Source organism: Hypanus sabinus, chromosome 7 (assembly GCF_030144855.1).
Source record: "Hypanus sabinus isolate sHypSab1 chromosome 7, sHypSab1.hap1, whole genome shotgun sequence".
In the NCBI taxonomy this organism is placed as follows: domain Eukaryota; kingdom Metazoa; phylum Chordata; class Chondrichthyes; order Myliobatiformes; family Dasyatidae; genus Hypanus; species Hypanus sabinus.
In genome coordinates this window covers 130,487,157-130,500,556 of record NC_082712.1, presented here as the reverse complement: position 1 = coordinate 130,500,556, position 13,400 = coordinate 130,487,157, and the positions used below count along the sequence as shown (strand labels likewise).

At 40.9% G+C, this 13,400-nt stretch overlaps 2 protein-coding genes across 8 annotated transcripts in view; both read right to left on the bottom strand.

Moving 5' to 3' along the window:
* incenp (inner centromere protein) overlaps window positions 1-2,701 on the bottom strand; it is a 40,494-nt gene extending 37,793 nt beyond the window's left edge. Inside the window, exon 1 of one of the 3 annotated variants that reach the window (XM_059975616.1) lies at window positions 2,109-2,701. The gene's annotated coding sequence lies outside the window, so the exon portion shown is untranslated. Of the gene's footprint in view, window positions 1-1,477; window positions 1,585-2,108 lie in introns of those variants that run through there. The other 2 variants (XM_059975615.1, XM_059975617.1) reach the window with 2 other exon arrangements.
* An 8,651-nt stretch (window positions 2,702-11,352) lies between these two features.
* Window positions 11,353-13,400, bottom strand: part of pgghg (protein-glucosylgalactosylhydroxylysine glucosidase) — a 48,696-nt gene continuing 46,648 nt past the window's right edge. For all 5 annotated transcript variants that reach the window (XM_059975634.1, XM_059975635.1, XM_059975631.1 and 2 more), the window contains one exon: window positions 11,353-12,035. In XM_059975634.1, the coding sequence (XP_059831617.1) occupies window positions 11,950-12,035 (86 nt within the window). In that variant the 3' untranslated portion in view covers window positions 11,353-11,949. The remainder of the gene's footprint in view (window positions 12,036-13,400) is intronic.

Genomic DNA, 13,400 nt, shown 5'->3' with positions numbered 1-13,400 from the left:
CAGATTTAAACCTTTGAATACAACCACTTTACAGAAGAGTTGCACACCATTTGTTAGTGGTGGACATGCTAAAAAGTAACACAAGACAAAACCAGCTGAGAGGTGGTGCTTTCACAAGCTCAGCAGCCTCTGTAGGTATACACATTTGGAACCCATTCTAATTTAGGGAAGCATGTCACGTGCACACAAGGTGTCCAAAAGTATTTCACAATCAGGTTTGAGGTACGTAATGCATATAAATACACTCAGTGACACTATTAGATCCACCTAGTTACTGCAAATATCTAATCAGCCAATAATATCGCAGCAAGTCAATGCATAAAAGAATGCAGAGATGGTCAATAGGCTGAATACTGAAGAAATACGATCTAAGTGAATTTGACTGGAATGATTATCGGTGCCAGACAGGATGGCTTGAGTATCTCAGAAACTGCTGATCCCCTGAGGTCTTCGGTCTGTAAAGCTTAGACAATAGTGTGAAAAACAAAAAAAAATCAAGTAAGCAACAATGTCTTATTAAAGTGAGAGATCAGAGGAGAATGACAAGACTGATTGAAATTGACAGGAAGGTGGCAGTAACTCAAATGACCACAGTGGTGTGCAGAAGAGCATCTCTGAATTCACTAGCAACACACACAAAACGCTGGTGGAGCGCAGCAGGCCAGGCAGCATCTATTATGAATTTCCAGCATCTGCAGATTTCCTCGTGTTTCTGAATGTACTAGATGTCTCTCCTCGAAGTGGGTAGATTCAGCATCAGGTGACACTCAGGATACCACTCCTACACCAAATCGCCACGGAGTGATTTCACAATGCAACGTACTCTCCATACATCCGTCTTACCTCCCCTAGCCGCAAACTATAAAGACACTATTTTATAGATTTAGTGATTTCCCACACCGCTGGAATTTAAGGACCTGCAAGTAAACCGCGATTGTATATGTGGCATTCTGTAAAAATTATTACACGCAAATTTATAAGAAACCTAGCACTGTGATCATCAGAGGTGGAATAATGATCCACATCATTTTACAACCAGGGAGGATATCCACATTCGCTCACCATACCGGATATTTCCCCCTCTTCACGCTCAGTCCTGATGCAGATCTCTACCGGAACACTAACCATTCCTCACCCCCGCAGAAACCCTAGAAACTGCTCGACCCGCTGAATTTCTCCGGCAGATGTTTTTTTTTAAATTCCCGTTTCCAACATCTGCAGTTTCTTGAAAACCGAATGTATCCAGTTTCAAGTCTTCGGGATACTGAGAGCAAACAGTACTGCGTACTAAAAACTTTCTTTCGCTCAGTAACTCTGCCTCCTCCTCGCCGTGGTATTTAACCCGAGCCTCATTAGGGATCGGATTGCGGGCCGAGAGGGGAAGAGTTCCCGGCCCCACGCCCCCGGTCTCCCTCTCTTCACCTCCACCCGCCTGGGAAGGAGCCGCGGTTCCAACCCCAACCCCAACCCAGCTCACCTTTAGACAGGTACTCACCGCTGACTCCAGGACCGACCGAGGACAGCGGATACACCGGAGCACAATACCCGACCGGACACCACTCGCGCGCCCTCACCCGTTTAAACTTTTAAATTCAGCGGCCGTTACAGAACCAGCCAATGACAGCCGTCCGTGACGTAGTTGATGTAAATGTCCCTCTTCTCGGACCCCCAGCAGATCTCGCGAAATTTATCTTGCCCAGCCCAGGATCCCATCACTGAGTACAAAGGAAGCTGTTTGGAACTACACATCTTCCAAGTTGTACATTATATCGGTATGTGGGCACTTTGCCTGTTCGCAGCTCGTTTCAAAATTATCCTCTTGCTTCAATATCGGTTTCCCATTCATTTCCTGCCCATAAATGCTTGGTAAGCAGAAATGGAGGGAGTTAAGGACACTTACTCAAACTGGCAGGTCAAAACGTGCAAATATATGTTATGCAATCCGATTCCGCATTCCTAAATTGTCAAATTTCATTTTGCTTTTAATTTCACGTAGCCTCTCAGCCCCTCTTTCAAAGTCTTTATACATTTCAGGGGATAGGCAAGTAACCAATATTCACTACAATACTAAAGACTCCCACGGCAATCTTGACCATATATCCTCTTACCTTGCCTCACGTGGAAATCTTAGTTGTCATTCCCGCAAACACAGTTGTGACTTTACCCTTTCCAGCAAGCAAGGAATGCAATACGCCATGTTGAGGAATGAACAGGAGACAATTTGCAAATCAGTAAAAACTTTTCACAAATAGGGAAAACTCAGTGATGCAGAGAGCCTGGAAAAGTAATGAAGCAGTATGAAATTAAAACCACGTCATCTTTTGGTTAAGCATTCACCCTTTATAGAAGCTAAGATCAGATATATCAGTATTACAGTGTATTTAAAGGAATTACAGAACCATGAGGGAGGAGCTGGCCAAAGTTCATTGCAAAAGGAATACTAACATCCTTTTTGCTGGCCATCAACACTGGTGCACCTTAGGGCTGTGTGCTTAGCCCACACATGATTGTGTGGCTAGGCGTAGATCAAATACCATCTATAAATTTGCTGACAATACCACCATTGTTGGTAGAATCTCAGGTGGTGACGAGAGGGCGTACCAGAATGAGATATGCCAGCTAGTGGAGTGGTGTCACAACAACAACCTGGCGTTCAACATCAGTAAGACAAAAGAGCTGATTGTGGACTTCAGGAAGGGTTTGATGAAGGAACACATACCGATCCTCATAGAGGGATCAGAAGTGGAGAGAATGAACAGCTTCAAGTTCCTAGGTGTCAAGATCTCTGAGGATCTAACCTGGTCACAGCACATTGATGTAGTTATAAAGGAGGCAAGACAGTGGCTATGCTTATTAAGAGTTTGAAGCGATTTGGTGTATCAACAATACATTCAAAAACTTCTATAGTTGTACCGTGGAACACATTCTGACAGGCTGCATCACTGTCTGGCTTGGGGGGGGGGGTGCACTACCCAGGACCAAAAGAAGCTGCAGGGGTTTATAAATTTAGTCAGTTCCATCTTGTGCACTAGCATACAAAGTACCCAGGACATCTTTAGGGAGTGGTGTCTCAGAAAGGCAGTGTCTATTTTTAAAGACCTCCAGCACCCAGGGCATGCCCTTTTCTCATTGTTACCATCAGGTAGGAGAATCAGAAGCCTGAAGGCACAGACTCAGCAATTCAGGAAAAGCTTCTTCCCTTCTGCTATCCAATTCCTGAATGGACTTTAAAGCTTCAGACGCTACCTCATCTTTTTAAATATACAGTATTTCTGTTCTTGCACATTTTTAAATAATCTATTCAATATATGTAATTGATTTACTTGTTTATTATTATGTTTTATTTAAGTTATTTTTTTCTCTCTGCTAGATTATGTATTGCATTGTACTGCTGTTGCTAAGTTAACAAATTTCATGTCACATGCCGGTGATAATAAACCTGATTCTGGTTCTGACTCTGCTAACAGGGATGGTGGCAAAGCAACAATGGATGGAGTTTCTAAGAGCTGGAAAATTATGCTGAAAATGCAGTAATGGGGGACAAAGAAATGGCAGACCAATAGAATAAGTATTTAGCATCAGTCTTCATTGTGGAAGACACTAGTATGCCAGAAGTTCGAGTCCGTTAGCGGACAGAAGTCAGTGAAGTTGCTATTACTTGGGAGAGGGTGCTTGGGAAGCTGAAAGGTCTGAAGGTAGATAAATCATCTGGACCAGATGGTCTATACCCCAGGGATCTGAAAGAGGTGGCTGGGGACATTAGTAATGATCTTACAAGAATCAGTAGATTCTGGACTGCAAAATTGCAAATGTCACTGCATTTTTCAAGAAGGGAGAAAGGCAGAAGAAAGGACATTATAAGCCAATTTGTCTGACATCAGTGGTTGGGAAGATGTTGGAGTTGATTGGTAAGGGTGTGGTTTCAGGATACTTGGAGGCACGTGATAAAATAGGCCAAAGTTGGCATGGTTTTCTTAAGGAAAAATCTTGCCTGACAGATCTGTTAGAACTCTTTGAAGAAATAACAAACAGGATAGACAAAGGAAATGAGTAAATGTTGTGTATTTGGATTTTCAGAAAGCCTTTAACAAGGTGCCACATGAGACTGCTTGATAAGTTAAGAGCCTATGGCACTTCAGGAAGGATACTAGCATGGATAGAGCATTGACTGATTGGCACGAGGCAAAGAGTGAGAATAAAGGGAGCATTTTCTGGTGGCTACTGGGAACTAGTGATGTTAGACAGGGGTCTGCAATGGGACCACATCTTTTTACATTATATATCAAAGGTTTGGATGATGAAATTGATGACGTTGTGGCCACGTTTGCAGGCATTACGAAGTTAGGTGCAGGGACAGATAGCGTTGAGGAATCAGAGAGGCTGCAGAAGGACTTAAGACAGATTAGGAGAATGGACAAACAAATGGCAGTTGGAATATAGTGTTGGGGGTGTGGTCATACACTTTGATTGAAAAAATAAAAGTATAGGCTATTTTCTAAAAATGGAAAGAAAATTCAAAAATCTGAGATACAAATAACTTGGGAGTCCTTGTTCAGGATTCCCTGAAGGTGCGCTTGCAGGTTGAGTCAGTGGTGAGGAAGGCAAATGTGATGTTAGCATTCATTTCAAGAGGACTAGAATATAAAAGCAAGGATGTAATGTTGACATTGGTAAGGTAATGGTGAGGCCTCACTTACAGTATTCTGAGTAATTCTGGGCCCCGTATCTGTGAAAGGATGTGCTGACTCTGGAGGTTCACAACCATGATGTGGGATTGAAAGGCTTATCACATGCGTACTGTTTGATGGGTTTGGATCTGTACTCACTGGAATTGAGAAGAATGGGGGGAGGGAGTCTAACTGAAACCTATCGAATGTTGAATGGTCTCGATAGAGTGGATGTGGAGAGGATGTTCCCTCTGGTGGGGGGGCCCTAGGACCAGAGACCACAGCCTCATCTCTGTCCATTTAGAACAGAGATGAGGAAGAATTTCTTTAGCCAGAGAGTGGTGTTACGAATGTACCACAGCTCTGAGGGGCCGAAGGGTGCGGGGTAGCCCCCTCCTTTGTGAGAATCGCAAGATCACTATTAAGTCAGTTCAGGAGACCCAGGAAACGAGAGAAAGACATGCAGAATCCACAAAGAATTGGAATGTGTCCTGGCCTCCGAAAGGCGGACCCATTGATACCGGCTATTGTCTCTTGGAGACCGACCTGTGTATTGCATCCTGTACGATGCATCGAAGCCCCAGGCAATGAACCGAGGGGGAGGTTGGTGGAAGGATTGCATCATCCCAACCTGATTGACATCTGAGACCCTGTGAGTCAGGATAAAAGAGGGTCTGGGGAACAGCCCCTCAGACGCACCAGAAGAAACGCTAGCGATCCCGTAATAGCAAAAGCCGGTGGGAAGGCCACGTGTGTCCATTTCCATTTGCCCCGGAATCGGTGAGCCTTTACCACGGAAGAACGGTTTTTAGCTAACAACGGGGAAATCAACCCCCAACGACTCTCGAAGGATTGACATCATAAAAGGACTGGGCAAGTTTTAACCCGTCTTTCTCGCAAACCAGAAAGCTGCAGCTTGAATGAACTAAAGTGACTTTTATATTTCCATTGGACAATACATTATCCCCTAGACAACGATAGAGCTATTTCTTAGTGATTATTATTATACCCGTGCTTTTAGATTTAGTATTGACAACGTATATTATCTGTATGTTTGCATTGATATTATTTTTGTGTATTTTTATAAATAAATACTGTTAAAAATAGTACCGTCAGACTTCAACGGACCTCTCTATCTTTGCTGGTAAGTGACCCAGTTACGGGGTACGTAACAGTGGTGAATCTGTGGAATTTGTTGCTGCAGGCAGCTGTGGAGGCTAAGTATTCAGGTATATTTAAGACAGAGGTTGATAGATTCTTGATCAGTCAGGGCATGAAGAGTTACGGAGAGAAGCAAGAGAATGAGGCTGGGAGGGAACTGGATCAGTCATGATGACCTAATGGCTCATTAGGCCAAATAGCCTAATTCTGCTCCTATATCTTATGGTCTTATAATCAACATTTCCATCAGTTTTTTCATTGATTAATTTAAAATAATCATTGTGATTCTCCCGTTTAGACTTCTACCTTTGATCCTGCACATGTGACATTACTATTTCTTCTCAATAAATTGCTTCCATCTTCCTGACTTTCCTTTTTCTTCATTTTGTAATCTCCCTCAGTCTGAGCACCTTGACTATTTAGTTTTTCCCTGTTCTTCTGAAAGGATGTTAATTTGAAATGTCAACTGTACTTCTCTTTCTGATAATACTTGCTGAACATTTACAGCATTTTGTTTTCATTTAGGACTTCCATCTTCAGTATTGTTTAAATATATCAGCGAGATCTCATGCAAAGTTTCTCATAATGCAACTTATACCAAGTTCACATATTTCATATTTCCTTAGCTATGAAGTGAAACATCTTCATACACTGTGATTGTGGGTATTGGCTGTGTTGCCACCCCTCAGCTTCAATCTGCTAATTAAATTTGCTGAAAATACTACACTGATTGGCCTAATCTCAAATAATATTGAGGCAGCCTACGGAGAAGTCATCACCCTGACACAGTGGTGTCAAGAAAACAACTTCTCTCTCAATGTTGCAAAAACAAAGGAGCTGTTTGTGGATTACAGGATGAATGGAGGCGGGATAATGCCTATAGACATCAATGTATCTGGAGTTGAGAGGGTGAACAGCTTTAAGTTCCTCGGCATAAATGTTACCGAGAATCTCATGTGGTTTATACGTACTGGCTGTGTGGTGAAAAAGGCACAACAGTGCCTCTTTCACCTCAGACAGTTGAAGAAGTTTGGTATGGGCCCCAAATCGTAAGGACTTTCTATAGGGGAACAATAGAGAGCATCCTGACTGGCTGCATCGCTGCCTGGTATGGGAACTGTACTTCCCTCAATCGCAGGACTCTGCAGAGAGTGGTGTAGACAGCCCAGTGCACCTGTAGATGTGAACTTTCCACTATTCAGGACATTTACAGAGAATGGTGCGTAAAAAAGGCCTGGAGGATCATTGGAGACCCAAGTCACCTCAACCACAAACTGTTCCAGTTGCTACCATCCAGGAAACAGTACTGCAGCATAAAAGCCAGGACCAACAGGGTCCGGGACAGCTTCTTCCACCAGGCCATCAGACTATATAACTCATGCTGATACAATTGTATTTCTATGTTATGTTGACTGTCTCATTGTACATACTATTTATTATAAATGACTATAAATTGCACATTGCACATTTAGACATAACGTAAAGATTTTTTACTCCTTATGTATATGAAGGACATAAGTAATAAAGTCAATTCAATTCAATGAATCGGAATCAGATTTAATATCACTGGAATATGTTGTGAAATTTGTTAACTTAGCAGCAGCAGTACAATGCAATACATGATAAATATAGAAAAACAATAAGTGAATTACTGTATATATTTATTACATAGTCAAATTAAAAATAGTTGTGCAAAAACAGAAATTAAAAAGTGAGGTAGTGTTCATGGGTTCAATGTCCACTTAGAAATCAGATGGCAGAGGAGGAGAAGTTGTTCCTGAGTAGCTGCGTATGTGCCTTAAGGCTTCTGTATCTCCTTCCTGACAGTCACAATGAGAAGAGGGCTATGAGGTGCAGTATTTTGCCATACACTGTAGTTATTGTATGGTTTTCAGGAACATTTAATTATAATCTTTCTGTATCACTAAAATTAAGTTAGAGGACTTATTGCTGACAAATTCAACAGTAGGACTGCCCGTACCCACAATTCAAGTTCTTTTTCTTTCCTAGTTCTGACAAAGAGCCTTTAACCTGAGAAGTTAACTACCCTAAGAAAAGTTAGTTTCTTTCTTTATTTCCTAGTTCTGGCAACTTGAGAAATTAATTGTTTCTCTTTCACAGATGCTGCCTGACCTGTTGAGAGTTCGCAACATTTTGTTTTTGTTTATTACTCTAAACTTCCCACCTCAACAAATACTGCCAGGAATAATATAACCTTTTCCTGCTTCTAAATTCCTAACCGAAAATTCACATGCCCATGTTGGTCTTGGTTAAGCTTGGCATGTCCCTGTCCCCAGTCTGGGAAGTGTAGTTGTCCATGATAAAATTGCTGTATGAAACTATAATGCCAACAATGCATTATTGCAAGTTGAAACTTGACAGGTTAGCAAGATGTAACTGAGGAACTTACACTTCAGTGCACCCAAAGCTGAGGCTACAGTTTACCACTTGCTGAAACTTGTTTTTTCAGTATACATTTATTTGAATTTGGACTTTAAATTCCACCACCACCAAGTTTGGAATTGTATTTGTCTCCAGATGAATGGTCTTGAACTCTGACTGTTGCTCCAGTAACTCATACATTTGTGGACTGGGCATGGGAAGCTGAATTACAGTTGAAAAATTTAATGTTGAGACTTGCAGAAGTCATGAGTTAGTGTACTATAAACAAGACTGATAGATTTCAGTTCAGGAATGCAGAATCAGAATCATTATATTACATTCCACATTTAGTCTGCACTGGCACCTGGTAGAGCAACCCAGTCAAATCCACTCTTACTTTTTCATTTCCTTTTAAGTTTATTGTGATATGCACAAGTATATGAATGCATAGATGCAATGAAAAACTTTCTGCAGCAACATCAGAGGCACACAGCATCATATAAACCCTAGTCAATCTTGTTTTTATCACTACTCTGCATAAAAACAGATATTTCTGGTGTACTTCCTGTATCTATTGCCACCACTTGAAATGAATGTCATCCTGCCCTTCAACCATCTGTTGATATAAGTAGTTTCATTTTCCAGAAAGAACATAGAGAATCACAGAGGGAGCATCTGAAATGTTGAATTCAATAGAGTCCCGAAGGATGTAGATGCAAATGAGGCTTTATATCTCTCATCTCCACCAACAATCACTCCCCTTCTCAAGACACTTTGTAATACATCCTTGGTTTACTTGTCCATCTCCGCCAACAACTTTGCCTCTTCTTACAGTATTGTTCCGCACTTGCCCTTTTATCCTCATCTCACCATTGGAGGATACAAATAGTTGGGCTAGAAATGCAATTACTCCAGTGTTTTCGGCTGTTTATTTATATACAGTGGCATGCAAAAGTTTGGGCACCCCGATCAAAATTTCTATTACTGTCAACAGCTAAGCAAGTAAAAGGTGACCTGATTTCCAAAAGGCATAAAGTTAAAGATGCCACATTTCTTTAATATGTTAAGCAAGATTACTTTTTTATTTCCATCTTTTACAGTTTCAAAATAACAAAAAAGGAAAAGGGCCAGAAGCAGAAATTTGGGCACCCTGCATGGTCAGTACTTAGTAACACCCTCTTTGGCAAGGATCACAGCTTGTAAACGCTTTCTGTAGCCAGCTAAGTCTTTCAATTCTTGTTTGAGGGGTTTTCACCCATTCTTCCTTGTTCTGTGAGATTCTTGGGCTGTCTTGCATGCACTACTCTTTTGAGGTCTATCCACAGATTTTCAATCATGTTTAGATCGGGGAACTGTGAGGGCCATGGCAAAAGCTTCAGCTTGCGCCTCACGAGGTAGTCCATTGTAGATTTTGAGGTGAGTTTAGGATCATTATCATGTTGTCGAAGCCATCCTCTTCATCTTCAGCTTTTTTTACAGACGGTGTGATGTTTGTTACCAGAATTTGCTGGTATTTAATTGAATTCATTCTTCCCTCTACCAGTGAAGTGTTCCCTATGCCGCTGGCTGCAACACAAGCTCAAAGCATGATCAGTCCACCCCCCTCCCCCCATACTTAACAGTTGGAGAGGTGTTCTTTTCATGTAATTTTGCACCCTTTTTTCTCCAAACATCCCTTTGCTCATTGTGGCCAAAAAGTTCTATTTTAAATTCATCAGTCCACAGGACTTGTTTCCAAAATGCATCAGGCTTGTTTAGATGTTCCTTTTCCTCTGAAGCTAAATTATGTGGTGAGGACACAGGAAAGGTTTTCTTCTGATGACTCTTCTATGAAGATCATATTTGTGCAAGTGTCACTGCACAGTAGAACAGTGCACCACCACTCCGGAGTCTGCTAAATCTTCCTGAAGGTCTTTTGCAGTCAAACGGGGTTTTGATTTGCCTTTCTAGCAATCCTACGAGCAGTTCTCTCAGAAAGTTTTCTTGGTCTTGCAGATCTCAACTTGACCTCCACCATTCCTGTTAACTGCCATTTCTTAATTACATTATGAACTGAGGAAACAGCTACCTGAAAATGCTTTGCTATCTTCTTCTAGCCTTCTCCTGCTTTGTGGGCATCATTTATTTTAATTTTCAGAGTGCTAGACAGCTGCTTAGAGGAGCCCATGGCTGCTGATTGCTGGGACAAGGTTTGAGAAGTCAGGGTATTTATAAAGCTTTGGAATTTGCATCACCTGGCCTTTCCTAACGATGACTGTGAACAAGCCATAGCCCTAACAAGCTAATTAAGGTCTGAGACATTGATAAAAGTTATCTGAGAACTCAAATCTCTTGGGGTGCCCAAACTTTTACATGGTGCTCCTTTCCTTTTTTTCACTCTAAAATTGTACAAAACAAAAATAATATACCAATCTTGCTTAAAATGTTGCAAAGTATGTTTCATCCTTAACTTTATGACTTTTGGAGATCAGTTCATCTTCTACTCACTTAACTATTCACAGTAACAGAAATTTTGACCGGGGTGCACAAACTTTTGAATGTCACTGAATCAGTTTGGCTAAAAATATATTTCATTGATGTTGGGATATAAACAAACTGAAATGGATTTGTCACTCCCTGGTGAAGATGGTCATATGTTTTAGTGTTGGCTTGTTGGCTAGTGATGGGTCTGCCATGTTGAATACTGTACAACACCATTCCCAAACGGACTACTGAGGTTGGTTCTGGTCATACTTGGCACATGTGCAGTCACATGTGGCTGCAATACGAAGTTGGCACCTCACTTTTCAGTATGTTCTAATGATATATAGCATATTCTACCAGATTGGCACCTCACTTTCCAGTGCACCTAGTGATATTCTGCATTCTGTTCTAGACTGGCACCTCACTTTTCTGTAAGGCCTATTGATATTAAGCATACCCTCCCAGATTGGCACCTCACTTTTCAGTATATCTAATGATGCTTAGCACACTTCTGCACACTTCACTGAACCAGGAACAGGCCCCTAGCCTAGTAGTAACAGTAAAGTGTGAGATATGCCAAGACATAAGGTTTCATTTTGTGATGAGATTACATTTTGTGGGGGGAATTCAGATTAAAGCAAGAAATACTGGTTAAAAATAAAAACACAGGATACAAGAGTCAACAGGCATCATTTATTGAAACAATTTATACTGAATTTTAAAGATAGTTTTGCATTTGAGTAATTCATAGACATTTGGATTAAATTACATTTATGAATGGATCACACTAGGTTGCTCCAACAATTGTCGATAAAATACGTGTTATGTTGGGGAGTATTCACATACACTTGAAGTAAAAAGCTTGTAAACTCAGTCTGCAGATAACTCTGATCTTAAAAAACTGGGAGTGGAGTGGAGGGAATCGGTCAGAGCTCCATCCAAATACGATGACTCCACTCAGAAATAAACATGCAAACACACCTTCAGGTTCAACTGAAGTAATATTCCTCACAGTCTAGGCTTATATATAAAAATATAATAGGTGATATATAAAATATAACTAGATATATAAAATATAACTGAATAACTCTGCACTTTAGTGGAATCATACCTCAGCAAGAATCCACATCTTTGGTGTAGAAAGGCAGGAGAAAGAAATTAATAATTCACTATAAAATTTACAATCCCGGTTGCATGCAACATCTCTCAAATTTTCATTTTTAAAAAAACGTAGGAACCTGTATTTTGTGGGTGGTAAACAATGTTCAATTACAAGCTATAACTTTGTACACATTTCAAAAGAATCAGTATTACACCTAGCTTGAATCTTCCCAGGTTCCAGAAGAAAAGACACAGGTTGATCTGTAATAAAGAATGAAATAGATTGTTACAAATTTAGGGTTTTGCCTGAGAAGCATTTAGCTCTTTGAGCCTGTTTTATTTATTTATTTACCTACTTACTTATTGAGCTGCATTGTGGACTAGGTCCTTCCTGTTCTTCAAGCCACGCCACCCAACAACCCCCGATTTAACCCTAGCCTAACCACAAGACAATTTACAATCCCCAATTAACCTACCAACCGGTTTATCTTAGACTGCAGGAGAAAGTGAACCACTGGAAGAAACCCACACAGTCATGGGGAGAAAGTACAAACTCCTGACAGACAGTGGTGGGAATTGAACCTGGGCCTCCGGCACTGTAGTGTGTTGTTCTAATCACTACGCTACCTTGCTGCCCCCTCTGCCACTCAATGTCTTCACGACTCATCCGATATCTCAATGCAATACTTCCATCACTTCCCATCTTTATTGGTGCCTTTCAATGTTTCTTGTGACCTTGGTGAACTACATAAGTGTGAAACATAAAGCAGTGTGCCTACTGTTTTCAAAATGTAATTAGAATAGCAAATGATTGTGACCACTATTAATCTGAGATAGATACTTATGTATCTTATCAGCTCAGCAAATTCGTATTTTTTTCCCCCTCTCTCTCTCATTGGTGAGGGAGAGTTTGTTGCCAATTCTCAAGTCAGAGAACACGGAAATCATTGCAAATCAGTGAGATATTTTGTTGCCTCCCCTCTCGCTACGAAAGGGGATATCTCTCTGTCCCTTTATTGGGGAGAAACAGAAATTGTGGTATGCTGAATTGTTGGGTGAACAATTTATTTTTTGTTGTACAGCAGATCACGGTCTTTCTTGGGGGCTTTGTTATTGCTTCCTTGGCGAGTGGAGGGTGCTGATGGTTTTTTTTGCAGGGGTAAGTAGGGGAGGGGGAGAGTCATTGCTTTGTTGCTGCTTGTGCGTGGGGGGAGGGAGTAGGGGGGCTTTGGGGTTCTAACATTTTTATTGTCACTCATTCCTTGGGGCACTCTTCTATTTTCATGAATGGCTGCGAAGAACAAGAATTTCAGGTTGTGTATTGTATATATTTCTCTTGATATTAAATGAAACTATTAAACTATTGAACTCCAACGTGACCGTGTTTAGTTCAGCAACACTTGATATAATCAGGCCAAACATAACGTATTAATTTCATAGGACTGAACATACAGAGCAAGTTAAAATCCAATCCTCAAGTTCATTAGAATGTGTGTTTACATATTAATTCAAAATAATGAACATGCTTAGCTTCCCCAAAGAAGGGATATATTTTGTATCAATAGAACAATATAATTTTCATTATCATTCAATACCCCAGCCATCTGCCCTTTGAACTTTATACTT